The 20472-nt window shown below is 55.7% G+C and overlaps 1 protein-coding gene across 1 annotated transcript in view; it reads right to left on the minus strand.

The window, feature by feature from the left end:
- Positions 1 to 20472, minus strand: part of FA2H (fatty acid 2-hydroxylase) — a 53671-nt gene that overhangs the window by 12683 nt on the left and 20516 nt on the right. Inside the window, exon 2 of the mRNA XM_068991621.1 lies at positions 10432 to 10524. Within this exon, the coding sequence (XP_068847722.1) occupies positions 10432 to 10524 (93 nt within the window). The remainder of the gene's footprint in view (positions 1 to 10431; positions 10525 to 20472) is intronic.

Below are 20472 nucleotides of genomic sequence, written 5' to 3' on the forward strand. Positions count from 1 at the left end.
ATCCTGGGCAAGCGTCTACCTCTCAGAGCCTCTCGGCTCTCGTGTCTGTGAAGCCAGGTGTGCCTGGACCCCCACACGTGATAGGAGAGAGGGGTCCATGCACCCCATGTCTGGTGCTCAGGGGGTTCAATGAACCTCCAGTGCAGGGGGTCAGGCTGCCACCGCGAGTGAGAAGGGAGGTGGTGTCCGGAAAGGAGCGGAGAAAACGGACGTGGATACGTGTGGAGGACGGAAGCCAGGGAGGAAGCATCGACTGTAGTCCACAAGCCCACCTCCCCATAGCCCCAGCGGGAACCTGCTCCTTGCACAGGCCTCCGCGCCGCAGCTGGCCCGGGCCCAGCAAGGGTCCCCGCCATGCCATGACAGCCTTGGAGCAGAGGGCGAGGGTCTCGGGGCAAGTGGGGAAGGTCCCCAAGTGTTCTCTCTGCCTGAGCCCAGGGGGAAAGGCCCAAAGATGCCATGGTTCTGGCCACGTGAGCCTGGCAGGTCCCAGGTGCTGACAGCCTTCATGCCTCTCAGGCTGGAAGATGACCCAGGGCAGCCCAGCACCATCCCACGCAGCACCAGTTACACCAGGCGACCGTCCAAACCCTGGCTGACTGTGACAGTCCTCCTGGCCCCAGTCCTCACGCCTCCTCGCCTTGGGTCTAGCAAACAGATCACTGGGCGCCGGCTGACTCATTCCTGCCATTCCTCTGCCTCTCGGCTCTCTCACACACACATTCTCCCTGTGTCTCCCTTACACACACCAGCAAAGAACTGGAGGACCAGCTAGTGGTCTGTGTTTACATCTTATCTTGCAACAGACCACAGAATCCCACCTCAGAGCAGCTCGGTCAGGAGCACAGCAAGCGCATGAGGCTTTGTCCCTGTTGTGCCGACACCGAGGGCGGAGAGTCACAGAGCCCTGGTCGCGTGCTGAGCGTGGCTCTGGATCCTTCACAGGAGCTAAGCCCTCCGATCCCCACCGGACCCCTCACGCGGCAGGTGTGGCATTGCTGCTGGGACGCAGATGGGGAAATGGAAGCTGAGGAACTTGCCAGAGACTGCTCAGTGAAGACACTGTGATGAATTGGCCCCTTTATCACTGGGAAATACAGGCTCTGGTAGAAGGACTTCTTGTCCTGAGTCCTTTTCGTCTGATTCTCGTAGAAGCTTCCTCATGCTTAGCGGCTGCATGATCTACCTTGCCCACCCTTTCACTTTCACCTTGCTCACGTCTCACGTTTGAAGTGCGTCCCTTGCAGACAGTGTACAGTCGAGTCTGACTTTTCCATCCAGTCACTCTCTGAATTTTTATCGTTAATTTTTTTGATCCTGCTGCATAGCATAGTTCCCTGACCAGGGATGGAACCCGCACCCCTAGGACTGGAAGTGGGGACTTCTCTGGACCGCCAGGGAAGTCCCCACTTTAACTGGAGTATTCAGTCCATTTACCTTTAAGGTTGCCTTGCTATTTGCCTGCTTTGCTCTTCACTTCTTGACTTGCTTGCATTGATCAAGTATTGAAAATATTCTAGATTATCTGCTCATCTTAGTGATGCCTTTTTTGGTGTTTTTCTCAGTTGCTATCACCTCTGTCTGGTCTTTATGTGTCCACTTCTGCATGCACACGACACTTAATTCAGACTCAGCTACCTTAGACAAGAAAAGTTGCCAGCTGTGGCACAGCACTGCAAACAGGTAGACCTCTTTTTCAGCCAAGAAGCAGTTTGGGCAAATTTTCCCTATTTTCCCTTTATTTTGTGAAGTGCGCAGAAAACAGCATGGGATTTGTGAGCTTAATTCAGCTGAGACCCAGGGAGAAATGTTTAGGTGAGCAAAAAGCAAGGATTCCAGCCCAAAGGGGAAGGAAAGCGACCCTTCCACTTTAAGTGTAGAAATTCAGGTTGGCTGACTTCCTCCCCACTTTGAGAAGGAGGACTCTTAGGCCCAGAGGGGTTAGGTGACTCTTGAGATGGAGCTGGTTGGTCCTATAGCAGGAGCCTCCCTTCCCACCTCCCCCAGCTCATAGCATCCTCCACACACTCTCCAATGCGGGAGACATAAGAAACCCAGGTTCGATCCCTGGGATGGGAAGATCCCCTGGAGGACAGGGCCACCCACTCCAGTGTTTCTGCCCGGAGAATCCCAGGGACAGAAGAGCCTGGCGGGCTACAGTCCATGGGGTCGCCCAGAGTCGGACAGGACTGAGCAGCAGCGGCACCCTGCTCACTGATGAGCATCTCAGGTGGGTGTTGGAATATACTCAACACCGCTCACTCGCTGGTCATTTCCAACATGCAACTGGCCCAGAAGCGACGACGGCAAGACATGAAGAGATGACAGCCCAGACCCAATGAGGCAGGAAGGGACTCAGGATAAATGTCACTTCCTGCTCTACCTGGCCAGGATAGCTTGGCCACTTCACACACATACACACACACATATGCACACACACACACATATGCACGTGCGCGCGCATGCACATACACACACACGACTCTCTTTCTCTGGAGCTGGACCTGCTCCTGGCCCCTTCGCACCCCTACTTCCTGAGGCTCAGGGGACACAGGGAAGGTGTCAGCAAAAGTCTCCCGGCCTCAGAAGAAGGTTGGGTGAGGGACAGGAAGGGGGACCAGCCCAGGCGTGTGGGGGGCTTCATTGTCCTCCTCACAATAGCAAATCCTCCTTTTACAGCAGTGGAACCTGATGGTAAGACAGCGTGGCATCGACTCAATGCAGCCACCTAAAGCCAGACTGCACAGATGAGGGTGAGGACCCCCCCAGACACGGCTCTGGAGTGCGCTTGTTGGGGGCCTGTGTGTGGCGGGGAGAGAGGCTGGGATGAACGCAGAGACCTGGGGCCACAGGCCAAGCCCCAGGAAGTGCACAGCAGTTAGGGTGAGCGGCGGCCCTGCGTCCCCCTCCCTGCCCCACCAGGAGGCAGAGGGCGGGAGTCTCCCGGCTATGCCAGGAATGCAGCTGCAGCAGGGCTGGCAGGGGGACAAGGCAGCTTGCTGCCCGGAGGGCGGGTGGAAGGGTGCTGCCAGGGTGGAGGGGGCCTCTCTTCTTGCCTCATCCTCTTCCCAGGGGCCCCTCGTCCTGGGCGGCGCGGGGCCGGGGGGCACAGACCTCTTTCCGGGGCAGTTCCCGCTCGGCAGTGGGAACCTGCTCATCCGCGGGCGAGGCGAGGCACAAACGGGCTGGGGGTGGGGGGTGAGGGGCGCGCCGAGGGGGCAGCGGCTCGGCGTCAGCAGCTCCGCCCACCACCCGACAGGAGCCGAGGCGATTGTTCCCAGCAACGCGCACCCAAGCCCCAGGCACACCGCTCCAGGGCAGCTTTCTGAGCCAAGGAGGCGGGACGGGCTTCCAACCAGCGAGAACGGGAGTAGGGAGGAGAATTCCCTCTCTTGTTTCGGCGGGCTTGTCGCAAGCCCCTGGGCTCAGACTCCAGGTCTACTGTTCTTGGAAGCCAGAATGTTGCTAGTCGCCGCCTTTGATGAGCCCCTCTGACAGATGAGGAGACTGAGGCTACAGCTCAGCTGTGCGTGCCGCTCAGCTCCGGGCCGAGGTCCTAACCAGGGCCCCCCAGGGCAGTGAATTCTCTGGCACAGAGGCTGTGAGGGACCCAGCACCGGAGTCTAGTGTGTGACCCACGGGGGCTCTTGGTGGCCTCGCAGGGGTCGCTGCAGGCCCGTCCCATGAGGTCTAATTGGGGTCTCCCAGATGGACAAGCTCCAGCCCACAGGAGGGGTTCTGCCCTGCATACCGGCTCCCTAGCCTCCCTGCACCGGAGGACGGGACCTCAGGCTCGCTCTGCGCGCTCCAGGAGATGAGCGCTGGGAGGCCCGCAGAGAGTCGGGAAGGTGCACCGCCATCACACCAGCGCCCTGCCGCCCCGCCCAGGCGCCCCGCCCACACCGGCGGGTGGACTTTCACCGCAGCTCACTTTCTCGTCCCCGTTTGTAGGTTGTTCCAGATCCTCCTGACAAGCCTACACAACACGGGGCAGGAATAATCTCCTCCTCTTGTTGACGGGAAAACAGACCAGAATTGTCTGTGGTCACCAGGCGGCCGCTCCTGCCCCCGGCCTGCCGGGTCCAGTGCCCCTGCAGGGACAAAGAGGGCAGAGCCCAGCCTGCTTGGTGTCTCCCTGGGGATAGTTTTGAGCACTGCTGAGCTCTTAGGTGAGGGTTTCCTAGTGACTCAGTGGTAAAGAATCCGCCTGCAGTGCAGGAGACCTGGGTTCGATCTCTGGGCTGGGAGGATCCCCTGGAGGAGGGCACGGCAACCCCCTCCGGTATTCTTTGCTTGGCAGGCTGCAGTCCTTTGGGTTGCAAAGAGACAGAGCGACGGACAATGAGCATAGGGGCGGATCCGCGGTGGGGGCAGGGAGCAGGGAGAAAACTGGGCGGGGAGGACAGTCCTGGGGAAGCCCCCATGGGTTCCTCCACAGCCACGCCCTCCAGACTGCTACTCTGGGTGGGCCAAGGGAGGGAGGAGGCTCACGGGGGCCCCCGGTGACTGGGGGTCAGAGTCCTGGGGAGAGAGCCTGGACCATGATGTCAAGACCGGCCCCCTCCAAGGGAGCTCCCGGGGGGCCCTGGTTCCAATCCAGGCTCTACTTGAGTTCTCAGTGACTTACCTGGGGGCTGTGAAAGGATAAAACCCAGGTGGTCAACATCGACATCTTTGCCAGGCAGCCCCTGATGCCGAGGGTGTGTGTCTGTGTGTGTCTCTGTGTGTAGGGGCAGGGAGGTTGGGGACCTGCATTTTGCCTGGCTGGATGACTCCACCTGTCTTTTAAAGGAAGAGAGCGGCTCACTCCCACTGGAGGCCTCCAGGAGCCGGAGGGAAGCAAGCGCTGCTGGAGTCTGGCTTAGCCTGGGGAGGGATGGGAAGAGGCCTCCCCGAGTGCCTGCTCAGCCCCCCTCGCCTTCTGCCACCCCCCTTCCCCCCAGTCACAGGCCTCAGGGTCTTTCTCTGGGCCAGCTGTCAGGGTAAAAGTGTTCTAGGACCCATGGGTGGGGCAGGTCAGGGCGCTCAGCTGTGACCCCTAAACTAACCAGCTGAGTGACTTTGACCTTGGGCAGGAGACAATCTCTTCCTCATGAGTTAAATCAGGATCATTATCTCTTTGTGTTGTTGGAAGAATGAAACCAGATTGTTGTTCAGTTGCTCAGTCATGTCTGACTCTTTGCGACTGCATGGACTGCAGCACGCCAGGCTTCCTTGTCCTTCACCATCTCCTGGAGTTTGCTCAGACTCTTGTCCATTGAGTCAGTGATGTCGTCCAACCATCTCATCCTGCCCTCACTCTTTCCTAGCATCAGAGGCAGCTCAGACTTGAACCAGATCCCTTCCAGCTACACTAGAGGGGCGTGCATGCGTGCTCAGTTGTGTCCAACTATTTGCGACTCCATGAACTGTAGCCCTCAAGGCTTCTCTGTCCGTGGGATTCTCCAGGAAAGAACACTGGAATGGGTTGCCATGCCTTCCTGCAGGGGATATTCCTGACCCAGGGACTGAACCTGAGTCTCCTGCATCTTCTGCATTGCAGGTGGATTCTTTACCCATTGAGCTGCCCGAAATTAGATAAAAGATAATATTTTTAAGGAACCTCCATACTCTTCTTCATAGTGGCTGTATCAATTTACATTTTCACCAACAGTGTAGAAAGGTTCCTTTTTCTCCACACCCTCTCCAGCTTGTATTGTTTGTAGATTTTTTGATGATGGCCATTCTGACCATGCGGAGAAGGCAATGGCACCCCACTCCAGTGCTCTTGCCTAGGAAATCCCATGGATGGAGGAGCCTGGTAGGCTACAGTCCATGGGGTCGAGAAGAGTCGGACATGACTTCACTTTCACTTTTCACTTTCATGCATTGGAGAAGACAATGGCAACCCACTCCATGTTCTTGCCTTGAGAATCCCACAGGTGGGAGCCTGATGGGCTGCCGTCTATGGGGTCACACAGAGTCGGACACGACTGACGTGACTTAGCAGCAGCAGCAGCATTCTGACCATGTGAGGTATTCACTTCATTGTACTGAATTTTTCTAACAATTAGTGATGCTGAGCAACTTTTCATGTGCCTCTTGGCCATCTGGATGTCTTCTCTGGAGAAGAGAAGTGTCTAGTTAGGTCTTCCACCCATTTTTTGATTTTTTTTTTTAATTGAACTGCCTTAGCTATTTGTATATTTTGGAGATTAATTCCTTGTCAGATGCTTCATTTGGAAATATTTTTTTCCTATTCTGTTGGTTATCTTTTCATCTCATTTATGGTTTTCTTTGCTGTGCAAAAGCTTTTAAATTTAATTAGGTCCCATTTATTTTTGTTTTTATTTTCATTACTGTAGGAAGTGGGTCAAACAAGACCTTGCTGTGATTTATGGCAAAGAGTGTTCTTCTTATATTTTCTGCTAAGAGTTTCATAGTGTCCGATCTTACATTTAGGTCTTTAGCCCATTTTGAGTTTACTATTTTTAAAAATAACTGATTAGTTAATTTGCTGCGATGGATCTTTAGTTGTGGTGTGTGGGACCCAGTTCCTGGATTAGGGATTGAACCCAGGCCACCTGCGTTGGAGCACGGAGTCCTAGCCACTGGGCCGCCAGGGCAGCCCTGAGTTTATTTTTGTGTATGGTACTAGAGGGTGTTCTGATTTCATTCTTTTCCATGTGGCTGTCCAGTTTTCCCAGCACCAAGAGACTATCTGAAGAGATATTCTCACTGAAGAGACTATCTTTTCTCCATTGTATATTCTTGGCTCCTTTGTCATAGATTAGCTGACCACAGGTGGATGGGTTTATCTCTGGGCTTTCTATCTTGTTCCATTGGTCTATATTTCTGTTTTTGTGCTGGTACCATACTGTCTTGATGATTCTAGCTTTGTAGTATATTCTGATGTCGAGGAGCCTGATTCTTCCAGCTGTTTTTCTTTCTTAAGACTGCTTTGGCTATTCAGGGTCTTTGTGTTTCCATACAAATTGTAAAATTTTTTGTTCTAATTCTGTGAAAAATTCCATTGGTAATTTGATAGGGATTGCATTGAATCTGTAGATTGCTGAACTACCATATGATCCCACCACTGGGCACATGCCTTGAGAAAGCTGTACCTCAAAAAGACACACGCACCCCGATGTTCACTGCAGCACTATTTACAACAGCCAGGACATGGAAGCAGCCTAAGCGTCTACTGACAGACACATGGGTGAAGATTTGGTCCATATATACAATGGAATATTAGCCATAAAAAAGAATGGAATTGCGTCATTTGCAGAGATGTGGATGGACTTAAAGTCTGTCATACAGAGTGAAGTAAATCAGAAACAGAAACACAAATATTGCATATATTATGGAATCTAGAAAAATGGTACCGATAAACCTATTTGTAAGGCAGGAAAAGAGATGCAGACACAGACAACAGATGTGTGTACACGGTGGGGGACAGAAAAGGCAGGTGGGATGAACCGGGAGATTGAGCCTGACATATATATACTGACATATATACACACATATATACACATATATACATGTATAAAATAGGTAATTAGTAGGCACCTGCTGTATAGCACAGGGAACTCGGCTCAGTGGTGACCTAGATGGGTGGGATGGGGGTAGGGTGGGAGAGGAGGGGATATATGTATACATACGGCTGAGTCACTTTACTGTACAGCAGAAACTAACAACATTGTAAAGCAACTATATCCCAATAAATTAGAAAGATAAATAATAGACATAATTGAGAATGACAACTTCAAAAAAATAATATCGTCAAAGTGTTTAGCCTACAGTGTTTGGCACAGGGTAAGAGCTTAATAAAAGAAGAATTAATTTGGTGCTAACCCCACTGTCCAGGGGGATCTGGACGGGGGGTTCTGCAAACCTCTCAAACCATACTAGCTCAATCTGGTTCCCAGGAGGCTGGCACTCCAAGTGGGAAGCCCTGCCAAGGACACAGTGAAACAGCAAGGACAGAGGGACAAATGGGACAGGTGTGCCCAGAAGCGAGGAGCAGTGTGCGCTCCAGCAACTGCCGCTGGGCAAGGCTCCACACGGACTGGCGTCCAGGAGACAGGGAGATGCGTAGCACAGAGCGTGAGGTGAGGAGCTTACCTGGTGTCTTGTCCCACAAGGAAACTTGGGGTCCTGCCCAATAGGTGATGGAAGGTATGATTTAAAAAAATTCCAATAAAATCTCAGGCAGAGCTTGAAAGCCAGATGCTGCTGCAGCTCTGAGCAGGACAGGGCCCGCTGGGCTTGCTTCCTGGCCCTGTCCTTTCAGAATCTTTACCCTGTGCCTCAGCACCCCATCCCTGTTCCCCTCATTCTTCTCAGCATGGCTGACTCTGTCCCTAGCTTCCAGGGCCGGGTGGCCAGGCCAGGGGATTCGAGACGCCCTTCCTTAGCATGAAGGGTTAGCTTTGGCAAGTCCACCCCAGATCCCTGGCTTCAACACAGCTCCTGCCCTCCTGGCCTCTCTCGAGAACTCCTCGAGGCCCCTGGACTGGGTCAGAAACAGATGGGGGTCTCCCAGAAGGGCTGGGACGGACCACATGGTAGATGATTTAAAAAAGGGAAAAGGCAAGGAAAGCACAGTTCGTTCTCCCTGGGAAGTGAGCTCCTTGAGCTGGGTCTTCTCGGTGCCTGGAGGAGGCACGAAGCTGACCCCCCCATTGCTCACAGGGGGTCTCCACGGCCTCTTGCACACCAGTCCTTGTCCCCCTCTCTTAGTCCAGGGATGCAGGAAGAGGGACAGGAGGAAGAGAGAAAGTGTGTGCAAGAGAGAGACCCACAGAGGCAGGGTGCATGAGTCAGGTGTGACCTGGGCATGCTGGCGAGGGGCCAGCGGCTGGGCCTGGGGGAGGGGAGAGGTCTTGTCTTCACCTTGATGAGGGCAGTGGTGGCGACACAGGCCTGGGTGACCCCCCGCCTCACTCTAGGGGAGCCCAGGGACATCGGGAGGACCCCTCCCCAGCGCAGGGCTGTGATCTGTCCATCCTCAGCCTGGCTCATGTGACAGCCCCCTCCCTTCTAGGGCGATTCTTTCTGGCCACCCACCCCAGGCCTGGTCAGCTCTCTCAAGGGTGCTTTCCTTCCAACATTCAGTCCCTAAGCCAAGCCCCACACGCTGGCCCGGGGCCCCCTCCATGGGGTCCTCTGAGCACCGCCCGCCGGCCGCTGAGCACAGAGTGGACGCGCTGCGGCTTCCCCGCCCCGGCCTGCCCCATCCAGTCTCCTCGGCTCGCACCGCAGCGCCTCCTCTCTCAAGCCCAGGTCCTGACTTCACTAGCTTGAAGCCCTTGTCCCTTCACACTGGCTGTCTCCCCTCCATCCTCGTCATGTTAGAGCAAGCCCAGAGCCCCAGAGCTTCCAGAGAAGCCAGCCATTGGTACCGAGAACGCCATCCTCTGCCCCGGCCTGGGCGATGAGCAGTCGTGCCTGAGTCTGGCGTCAGGGTCAGGAGACAGGTCCCGCGGGCCCTCTGGGAACATCCTGCCCTCGACCCCCCTTTCGGTCACAGGCCTCCTTGAAGGGAATGGGGCACAGGGCCACTTGTCCTGGACTCTCCATCGAAGGACGCATAAGCGCCTTTGCCCTGGGCTGGCGGGCTTCCCCGGAGGCAGTGCCAATGCCATCTCTGGGCCCCTGGGGTCAGGGCCTCAGGGGTCCCGGTCAGACGGGCCCGGCAAACCACCGGTGGGGCCCTCCGGTCAGCTGTGCTCCTTGGGTGCGCTCCTCGCATCTCCCCATGTTGTAATAACATCTTCTGGGGGAGATCTGGCCTCCTCACCAGACTGTGAACTGGCCTTTCGTTCCCAGTGTCCAGCAGGGGTTGGGAATATTTAAGGACGTAAACACTTGTGTCTATTTCCGGAGGAGACAGCAAGATGACAGCGGGCAAGTCCCACAAAACAGGCTGGAGGGAAATGCACCCAGTCTGCTTCCCTCCTGTGCCCCTGGGCAATGCCATCCCGCACGTCTTGGCTCCACCGCCACTGGTGAGCACCCAGCCCCTCCAGGAGCCCCTGACCAGCACATGGGTGCGCCTAACCACAGCCGGATGCTGGTCTCCGAGCGAGCGTGGAGAGGCTCCCGCCTGTCTCGACCTCCCGCCAGTGGTCGCAGGCGCTCGGGCCGCTCTGCCTCGCGCACTGCTCAAGCTGGGCGTGTCTGCCTCGTCCTCGTGCCCTTCTCAGCTTCAGGGATCCCGGTGCGGGACCTCCCTCTGGGGTCTTTGCAGCCAGACCTTGTATGTGGTTTCCGGGGAACCACCACCACGGTGGGCCGTTTACTGCCCCAGGTCAAGCTCGTGAGCTATCGGTGCCTGCCCCCGGGTCCTCGTCTCCCCTCATCATGAGCAGCCACGCTGGTGGCTCCGCGCCCCCTCCCCTCGGCCCCTCGAGCCCCGGGCGCCACCCTGCCCTGCCCCGTGCCCGCTACCTTCTCCCAGTCCACCGCCTTGAGCTTTGGCTCCATCACAGGGTCTGTCTTCTGAGTGCTCGCGGAGGCCACAGACCCATTCTCCACGGGACCCTGGGGAGAGAAGACAAGAGAGGATTACCGATCGTGGCAAGGGAAGAGAGCCCCGCGGCCCGAGCACAGTGGGGGCAGGGTGGGCGGAAATCGAGGATTCTGAGTGCACTGGAAAGCGGGTAAGCACTGAGTGGGCGGTCTTATTCCTGGCGCTTGTCTTCTCCCTTAGACATACACATTAAAGCGAGAGGCAGAAAGATCCAGGGGAGACGAGAAGCTGGCAAAGAGACTGGCAGGAAACGAGAGCCGGCAGGGGGAATGCCCGGGCCCAGGGGAGCCCTGCCAGCCCCTCCCCAGGCTGCTGGCAGTTGCCAGGCCAAGAGTCGCAGGGTGGCACCCAGGAGGCCTGGCAGGCTCGCCGGGTCACGCCTGATGACGACATGCCGTGCCTCTCTTCCTGGTGAGCCAGCGGTGCTGGTGAGCCACAGATGGGCATCTAGGGCCACACGCCCGCAGAAGGAGAGCCCGCAGGGCACACGGGCCAGCCCTCCAGGAACTCCCAGGTGTGAGTCAGCAGCCGGACACGGGGCGGGGCTGGCAGAGGAGAGCCCAAATGGGCTCAAGGTCAAACACAAGGGGCGCAGAGGCAGAGGCAGGAGGAAATGGAATGTACCTCGAAAATCACATGGCCCCAGCTGGCCCTGCTGTTATGCGGGGTGAGGTCAGAGAGGGCTGGCACGTAGGCGAGGAGCACATTTCCCTCCAGGAAGAGTGGGGAGAGCCCTCGCCAGTAGGAGAGGCCTGTCCTGTGAGTCCCTGAGACTAAAGGAAGGTGTGGGGCTGGGGGCCGTGGAGAAGGGGGCCTGAGAGGTTGAGGAATTGCAAGAAGCTGAGAAGACTGCTTGAGCAGCCAGTTGGGGTTTCAGCTGTTACGATTCTTATATTTTCGCTTCCAAATGAACTGACAGAACCTGATGGCAACAGTGCTGCTGTCATTTACTGGGAAAAGCCAAGTACAATCCAAGTAAAAGGGGCTTTTGTGATCCTGACTCGGTCTGGATATCTCAGTATTTTTAATTTGTGTCACCATGTTAATATATGAATTTTTTTTTTTTTAAGCATCTCTGAAGATGTCTTGAGGACAGAGAGAATTTTATAGTATTTCATACAATGAAATTCCCTAACTATCCAATATAAAAATGTCATATAATAATCTTGTCCCTTTTAATTTTGTGCTACTATGGTTTTCCCAGTGGTCATGTATGGATGTGAGAGTTGGACTGTGAAGAAGGCTGAGCGCCGAAGAATTGATGCTTTTGAACTGTGGTGTTGGAGAAGACTCTTGAGAGTCCCTTGGACTGCAAGGAGATCCAACCAGTCCATTCTGAAGGAGATCAGCCCTGGGATTTCTTTGGAAGGAATGATGCTAAAGGTGAAAGTCCAGTACTTTGGCCACCTCATGCGAAGAGTTGACTCACTGGAAAAGACTCTGATGCTGGGAGGGATTGGGGGCAGGAGGAAAAGAGGACGACAGAGGATGAGATGGCTAGATGGCATCACTGACTCGATGGACATGAGTTTGGGTGAACTCCGGGAGACGGTGATGGACAGGGAGGCCTGGTGTGCTGCGATTCATGGGGTCGCAAAGAGTCGGACACGACTGAGCGACTGAACTGAACTGATCCTCAAAACACCCTCGAGCACCTCTAACCATGGCTCTCTCCCTCCGGGATAGCTCCTGTCCCCCGGTCCCTCCGGGTCTTTTCTTAAGTAGGGTGATTGAATCCTTCTCTGCACCCCAACCCCATTCACTCACTCCAACTCCATCCATCTCTCTCCACAAAAGGCTTGTCTTGGGGTCCGCCCATCCCAAGCAAGGAAGGGGTTATCATTTGAATCAGCGTGTGATTTTTCTGTCTGCGCTACACTTTTCAGACATCCCTGAGTGGCAGACACAGGTCTATCTAGGGCATGTGCTTCGAAACAACTCCCGGAAGCAGAAGGAAGGTCCCTGTTTCCCAGCACCGGACACAGCACTCATCTACCCATCCCGTGCTTCTGCTCACGGAAGGCCTAGGGAAAATCTTCCCTCTGCTCAGCTGCCGCAGTGTTCAGGGACAACTTCTGGCTCTTGCTCTCTAGGACTGTACAAGCTCTTTTCACCTAGTAGCTTATATAAATACCCGAGAACAGACCACTGCCATCTGCTTTTCCCTAAGATCCCCTTAGGACATAATAGGGTCTCTACGCATAATGACTGGTCCCTGTTCCTCCTCCAAGGTGGGTGTGATTGGGGACGCGGGCAGCACCCAGCAAGGCCCGTGACTCCCCGTCCTGGAACATCCTATTTCAGGCCATGGGAACAGAGCTCCCATCAGCACTCTGACCGCCATCTTCCGTGGCTCATTCATTTAACTTCTGGCCACCTGAAGTTGTTTTCTGTGGTGTTGAGAGCTGGTGTGGCCCGGGAGGCGATTTGAACCTGCAAACCTGTTCACTATGATGAAGACTGGGATGCCAGGAATAGTGATGAACAAGAGGGCAGAAGGCAATGGAAATCAGAGAAACCCTAAGAAATGGGATCATGGAGGGGAGTTTGTAGGGATGGAAGCCCTGGCTCCATGTCTGCCTCCTCTTCAGGGGCTGGCGGTGTCAGTGAGCATCACTATGGTCTTTTTCCCTCTTGCATGGATCTCATCCACACCCACTGCCCTCACCCACTCATCCACAGACAGGTGTCTGAACATCTGCAGAGTGCCACCCACACATCAGCTCAGGAGACTCTGCAACGCCGCTCTCTCTAACACTGGTCCTGCTCCTTATTCCAGGGAGGATGTTCCCAAAGGCTGACAAGATTCTCTGATCTTCTGACCACTTTCCTAAGAGTGACCACACTAGTATCCTCTGCAGGTTGGCTTGTCCTTGACTTCCCTGTATTTCACATCTTTCCCTCATTATTTGCAAACTCTTCTCCCTTTATGCCCTTGAATTAACCCAGACTTTTCCCTTGAGCAATAGGGATGAGTTGCCATTTGCCTTGCATTTTTCTCCTCAAATGTCATCCTACCTATCATGACAACAATGGTTCATGTGCACGAAGCCTTACCATGAGCCCAGCCCTTTCATCTTCATAACAACTGTGTGAGAGAGGCATGATTATTATTCCTACCTGACTGACGGGTGAGAGGACCGAGGCGTGAAGCAGCCCATAGTTAATGAGAAAGTGGAGCCTGCAGCTGGGCTCGCAAACATTTTCTTGACCACCATATACTTTTCGCTTAACCAGTCTAGCCAGAAATGATGTCTTCATTCCAACTTAGTAAAAAACAAAACAAAACACCCTTTTCACGTGTCCCACCGCCTCAGGTGGTGGGTACACTGTTCAGCCTCGTGGTGTTTTTGCATGTGTGGGCTGTGATCTCGTTTCTTCAAAGGTGCTACAGATTCCAGCAGGGCAGGAAACTACTGCCCTCTCCAGGCACCTAGGATCGGCTCTTGAGCATACCTCACGCTCCACTCATGTTCCCAGAGTGAACCATGTTTTGGTGTTTGCTCTCTGCAACCCCTGAGATTCCAGACCCCTGAGTCACGGCAGGGGTCTCAGGGGACCCTGGCTATGTTACTGGGTGGAGCCCTGAAATTCCACAAGGCTCCTGCTCCTTGGAAATGTAAATCGAATGGTGTGAGCACATCTGCTTGGAAGCGATGTGGCGCAGGACGCTTAACACACCACCTGAGAATGCCGCCCCACACTGGGTGGGCCGGTGCCCAGACACAAGGGCCAAGTTCCGGTAACCTGAGCCATATATCATCCTCAATGCCCTTTGCCCCAGTCCATGGAACAGATGTGAAGAGAACTGAAATTACATTAGTCTGATACAAAATGACAAGCATCTTATTTTGCCAAAATAAGATGTATTTTTTCAAAAAAATTATCATTAGCAGCATTTCATAAATGAAAGTAGGTAGAAAATACACGGTTGCAGCATAAAAGGCAGTTCTCCCCGAGGAAGGGCATCTGGCAACTTCACACGAGGATTAAATAATAATAATAATAATAAAAGATTGCATTTAAAAATATATATTAATGCAGAAAAATGACAACCTAAATTTTTGTTCTGTGAGCATTAATTGTACGTCATCGTTTTCTCGGTTCACAGGGGTCAGTGTGGGGGCTCTAATCTCTGTGTAACAGGAAGTGGATCAAAGGCGCTCTTTGTTCCAGCTCTAAGTTTTCTTAACAAATTACTGAAAATCTAGTTTCACTGAGAGATGTTGGCTGAAAACGAAAACAGAACCTTCAGGGGACTTTGCTGCTGCTGGTGTTTGGCTGAAATACTTCAGGTGTAACGAGGGAGGGCCCCAGGCTCTCGGGCCCTCTGGTCCTGTCCCACGCGGGCTCCCGTCTGCCTCCCCGGCCCCAGGCAGTCACGCTGCCCTTGGATCCTGCCCCAGCAGGAAGGTGGGGAGAGGGGGAAGTGGCAGGAGAAGCTGCCTCCTCCTGTCTTCCTGCCGCCTCCTGCCGTCCCAATCCCAGGCAAGCACAGCCCGAAGGTCCTGGAGGCGCCAGGCAGTCCTGTCGTGAGTGGGATGCTTTCAGCTGGCAGATCCCAGGCGGGCAGCATGAGCAAGGTGCTTTCCAGGTGGCCTCATCTGGACCACAGCCCTCCCTGGGAGGAGCCCAGGTTTATTAACCACAGGACTGTACACGGCTCTAACACGGGAGGAGATTTCAAGGAGAGCCAGAGCAAGCTGCACATGGGAACTGCCAGGAGCAGAAATGCCCTCAGGGACAAGGAAGTGTCCTCTAGTAGACTGTTCTTCCAGAGTCTAGTTGTGAGTTTTCAAAAGGTCTCCCGTTCCAACTTGGGCTGCTCCCATGCGAATCAGGGCAGGGGGTGGGTGCTCCAGGAAGGAAGTCCTTCCGGGAGCCGTCACACCGCACCACATACACTGATCTGGGCCATGCCTTCCAGACTTCCTGGCCTCTGTGTTTATTTTATAGGTGAGCTGGGCTCAGCCTTGAATTCCATGGTCAAACACCAACCATGAATCAGAAGTGTGTAAAGGTCATTCCTAGGGACAGGTACCATTCAGACTTTAAAAGGCCTCTAAAAAAATTTCTTAGAAACTTCCACAATGCATTATTTAACAGACTCTCCTGATCCTGGAAGCAAGCCTTAAAACCAAAAAGCCTTAACCAAAAAGCATGAGGAAGTGAAGAATACTTGTGTGCTTTTCCAGGTTTAGGACGTTGTCCTGGGTCCTGCCGTCAGACCGCATAGCCGCAGACTTTGGGGAAGGGAAGTGAATAGTTCTGAAGTCAGACGCACAGTGGCTTTTGTAAGAATGATCAGCCCGCGTGCTGACAGGTGAGGCTTGACACCTGTGCCCGATGACAGCTTTCCTGGAGAGTCTACCCGAGTGACACCAGACTGCCCCAGGGTAGCAAGGATGGAGCTCCTGAGCATTCCACCCTGGGAAGGCAGGCTAGAAGCACATGTTATGGTCAGGCCCAAGGCTGTTTGCGAGGAGCTGTTTGGTGAGCTCAGCAGAGTCGTTCGGGGACTGAAAGCGTGTTGCTTTGCTGTGCCTCTTGTGGGGACTGCCTCCCAAGCCAGAGTGCCAGCCCCACGAGGGTAAAGCCCCTCCTGCCCTACTCCCTGCTGGGCCCTTGGTTGCTGGCACAGGGTCAGCATGTGAATGTGTCCTGAATGGGAGGCTGTGCGCAGACGGCGGCCTGGTTAGGCTCCGGGGGTCCCAGCAGGCAGGATGGCTAACGGGGGAGGGGGAGGTCAGTATGCCCCGCTAAGGAGACTGGGTAGGCAGCACTGCCCACCCACAGCTGGAAGCCACTGGACATGCTGGGCAATATGGGGGGGAGGGGCTGAGCTCCTTCAAGCCTCCTAGCCACAGCCCCAGGCCACAGAGAGAAAGGCCAGTGAGACATCAGCACCCGCGCGGTTTCCTCCCAGTGTAGCCGCTCCCGGCTGCCCTCGGAGCGCGCTGTCTTCCAGGGCCAGCCCAGGCCCCTGCTCCTGTCTCACGGGGACGGTCTCGCAGACAGCAAGAGGCTCCCTGGGCCACCATCTCCTCTCCCATAAACTGAGTTCAGACCTGAGCTCACAGGAGACCCAGGAGTGGTTCCCTGCCGGCTCCCTGAAGTTCCAGCCACTTCCCTCAACACGCCTGCCTCTCAGGGAGGCAGCCTTGAGGGAGAAGAGTCCAGGGCCGACCCCCCAGTCCAGGCCCTGCAGATTCACTCTACTGCAGAGACCAAGTTCTAGGCCCAGATCCCTCATCGACCTGCTCTGTGACCTCAGGGTCTTCCTCTTGGAACAAGAAATGCTTCTCTCTGGCAAGGGCACCCCAAGTCCCTGCTCTCCTCAGACGCTGCGCAGGTGCCACCCACGAGTGAAGCAGGCAGAGTGTGGTGCATGAAGACTCATTTTGTTTGTAATGAAACACATAGGAATACTCTTCACTTCTATGAGGAGAGATGCTCGCTCCCATTCTTCTTAAAACATGAGGCACCAAGAAACAAAAAAACAAGCAAAACCATGAGGAGCCCTTTTGCTGGAGACAGTGGTACAGAGGAAGAAAAAGAAATGCAACATGCGCAGCAGTTGGTGGTCGCTGTCTTGCGGTCGCGGTGTGGGGAAGGGTGTAGGGGAGGGTGGGCACTGCAGCAACCTGCAGGGGTCGCCCCACGGGAAGGGGGCAGCCCTGACTTATGTCCAGGTCAGGTTAGGATGCGGCCCAGTGCTCAGACCTTCTGATTTCTAAGAAAAGCTGAGAAACTAGATTTCTCTGTGTAATCTCCAGAATTTAAAAATCTGCCTCACATTTAAAACGAATGACGTGGGCCGAACCAATCTGTCTGAACACAAGTACAGCCCTTGGCCTGCCCGTCTGCAGCACCCGGGGGAGCTCAGCCTCCCCGCCCCAGGGGAGCCACGGGGAAGGATGGGTGTGGATGGGAAGAGCAAGGCCTCTGTTCCCTGGGAACCCACGGGGCGTCCAAGTACGACCACCCAGCTCTGCCAAGGCCCCCAGCGGGTTGGTGGCAGACTGGCTCCGGAGGGAGCAGAGCCCTGTGAAGTTCAGTGGATGGCAACCGGGCCTCACCCTCCGTTCAGTCTAGGCGAGCGGATCAGCTCCAAGGAAAAGAGCAGGGCAGGAAGCAGAAGCGGGCGGGGGATTCTGACTTTCACCGCCCCTCTTTCCCCTCTTCCTTGCCTGGAAAGGAGACGAACTCGTGGGGGTGAAGCGACTGCAGGGGAGACGCGGCCGGGCACCAAGGATGCGCCTCTAGGGTCTCTCTCCCCTGAGAGGCCTGACCAGGTCCTCCCCACGCCCAGCCCAACTCCAAACTCCCGTGCTGACATCCTAACCCCCAGCACATCAGAACGTGGCCTCATCTGAAAGTCGTTAAGATGAAGTGATTCGGGTGGGCCCTAACCCAGCATGCCTGGTGCCTGTACAGAAAGGTGAAATGTGGAAAGAGACACACGCCCTGGAGAGCACCCTGTGAAGAGTCAGGGCCAAGCACCTGCAAGCCCAGGCCGCCAAAGCTTGCCAACCAGCCAGCCGCAGCCAGGGAGCGGCCTGGGACGGTCTCCCTCACAGCCCTCGCGAGGAGCCCGGCCCACCACACCTCAGAGCTCTGGCCTCCGGAACTGACACGCCAACTCCTACTGCCCCAGCCACCCGGTCCGCGGGACTCCACTGCAGCAGCACCAGCAAGCAAATCAAAGGCCTGGACCAGTTTCCCCTGGGTTTGACCCGGGGCCCCAGAAGGAGAATGAGTCCCACAGGGAGTGAGAGCAGATGATGGAGGCGTTCAAGGAGACATGGGAATGGGACCCGAGGCCGCAGCAGACACCGGAGCCTTGTGATCGGCACAGCCCTCTGCCAGGCCCCTGGTGGCCCACACAGATGGCCCTGGAGGGTGGGCATTCGGGTACCCCCTCCCCAGCCCACAGCCCCGTGTAGAGCCAGGGTGGCTGTGATCCCCTTCTTCAGGGCCTGAGCGGTCTTGCTCCAGCTTGCGGAACGCTATGTTGGGGTGGCAGGCTGGCCTGGGGCTCCAGCGGACTGCAGTCCTCTCTGATGTAGACGTCGGCCTACTTGGCCAGCTCCATACCCACCGCAGCCGTGCGGCTTCCGGAACATCAGCACCCACTCCCCAGCGAGGGCCAGTCCCACCTGCGCCTGTGGCTGTCGGCTCACAGCCATCAACACAATTCTCCCTGAGGATGTGTTCCTGCACGAGGGAAACTGAGGCACAGAGGACCCAGTCACTGATCTAAGGGCTCGCCAACGGGCGCTGGGAGTGTCAGCCCGGAAGCTGCTTCCAGCTGTCCCCACTGACGGCCTCCACGTGCTCACTGTGTCCCCGCCAGGGGGGACTCACCGGGATGCTGTGAGCCCCTGCCGTGGGCCCCGCGGGCCTGCGCCCGAGCCCCAGACTGTCCCCAGAGAGGGTGTGCTTGGAGGGTGCATGAGGGGGAGAGCAGAGAGAAGAGCAGCAGAAAGCCTGCACTGTGTGTGGCACGCAAACAAGCCGACCACAGAGGCGCTGAAAGGAGGCTGTGTGCAGCGGGCGGGGGCGCGGTGGGCGGGGGAGCCGCATAAAGGGGTGTTGTTTGGGAAGGCCGGGGCTGCGCACCGCGGGGCAGACAGACGGCCTTTTATCCTGCAGCCTGGGCTTGGCCTGAAAACTCTTTTTCTGAAATGGGATGGTGCCCCAGGTCCTGTGTCCAGCTCTGCCCCACTCCCCGGGGGCCCAACGGGTGCTGGGGGTCCAGGTGTCTCACGATACCTGGGCTACAGGTGGGCCAGACGGGCCCTGGGAGAAGAGGGACCGCAAGTGCACCAAGGGGTGTCCCTGGGGAGAAGCCTGTGTTAACAAGCCCACCCCGCGGTCCCCAGGGAGGAGCGTCCCTGGAGCCAGTTTGTTTCTGTCACCAGAAACTTGGGGGCAAAAATGAAGGCGGCAGGACCTGCTTGCTTCCATCCCCAGTAGGCTGCCGTGTGATGAAGTCGAAATCAGAAGCCAGGTCCTGTGGCCTATCCGAGCCTGAAGACATCGTAACAAAACCCAAAACCCAAAACGAAACCAGGCCTGGCAGATGACAGGCCACAGAAGCCCCAGAGCACAGCCACAGGCTGCCTGCCCCGCCGCTGCAGGGAGACCAGCTCGGCCGGCCACTCTCCCAGTGTTCACGGTGGGAAGACAAAAGGAGAAGAGGCGATAAGCAGCAGTAGGAAGCGTGCCTCGTGCCTCCACTCAGGAGCTTTGGGGCTGTGGGCAAGACTGCCCCGGCCTCCACGCATCCCTCACGTCCGTTTCAGCAGCGCTGTGACCCCGCGTGGCTCCTAACTGTGAAATGAGCCCCCTTGGATGACGTCCCCAGCAACCCTGTCACCAGAAGCAGGAGCCAGCATAGGTGGGCATTCCAAGACATCAGGAAAAGGGGAGAGTGGATTAAAAGTACTAAATTACCACCCCAATCTCACGACAGTGTCCCACAAGTCTCTGGGCTACTAATTTGACCCTCTACCGAGTCCTGACATGGACCGTTTGCATCCAGGCAGATCACTTCTGCTCAGATGAGGGCACCATTTCCAGGAAGTCACCAAGAGGCGGCTCCTCGGTCGGTCCTGCCGTGCCAAGCCTGCCTCTCCTGTAGTGGCCGGATGGGCGGGACCAGGAGCTCCAGCTCTGACGAGCAGCATCAGCAACGACCGGAGACAAGCTGCTCGAGGCTCAGCCTTTTGTAGATTCAGCAGGACGTTTCTAGACTGTGGTCTCTCAAGTCCGAGCCCTCGAGGCACCTCAGGTGGGCTGACAGAATGTGTTACCCACAGGGAAGACACACCTAGCCATCTAAAGTATGTTATCTGCTCACTGACCCAACTTATATAAAGAACCAGTTTCAGATGTAACACTCCTTTCTGTAAGGATTAACCTCAAAATACTACTTTGCTGTTTTATTAAAAGAG

This window comes from Capricornis sumatraensis, chromosome 20 (genome assembly GCF_032405125.1).
Source record: "Capricornis sumatraensis isolate serow.1 chromosome 20, serow.2, whole genome shotgun sequence".
Classification (NCBI taxonomy): domain Eukaryota; kingdom Metazoa; phylum Chordata; class Mammalia; order Artiodactyla; family Bovidae; genus Capricornis; species Capricornis sumatraensis.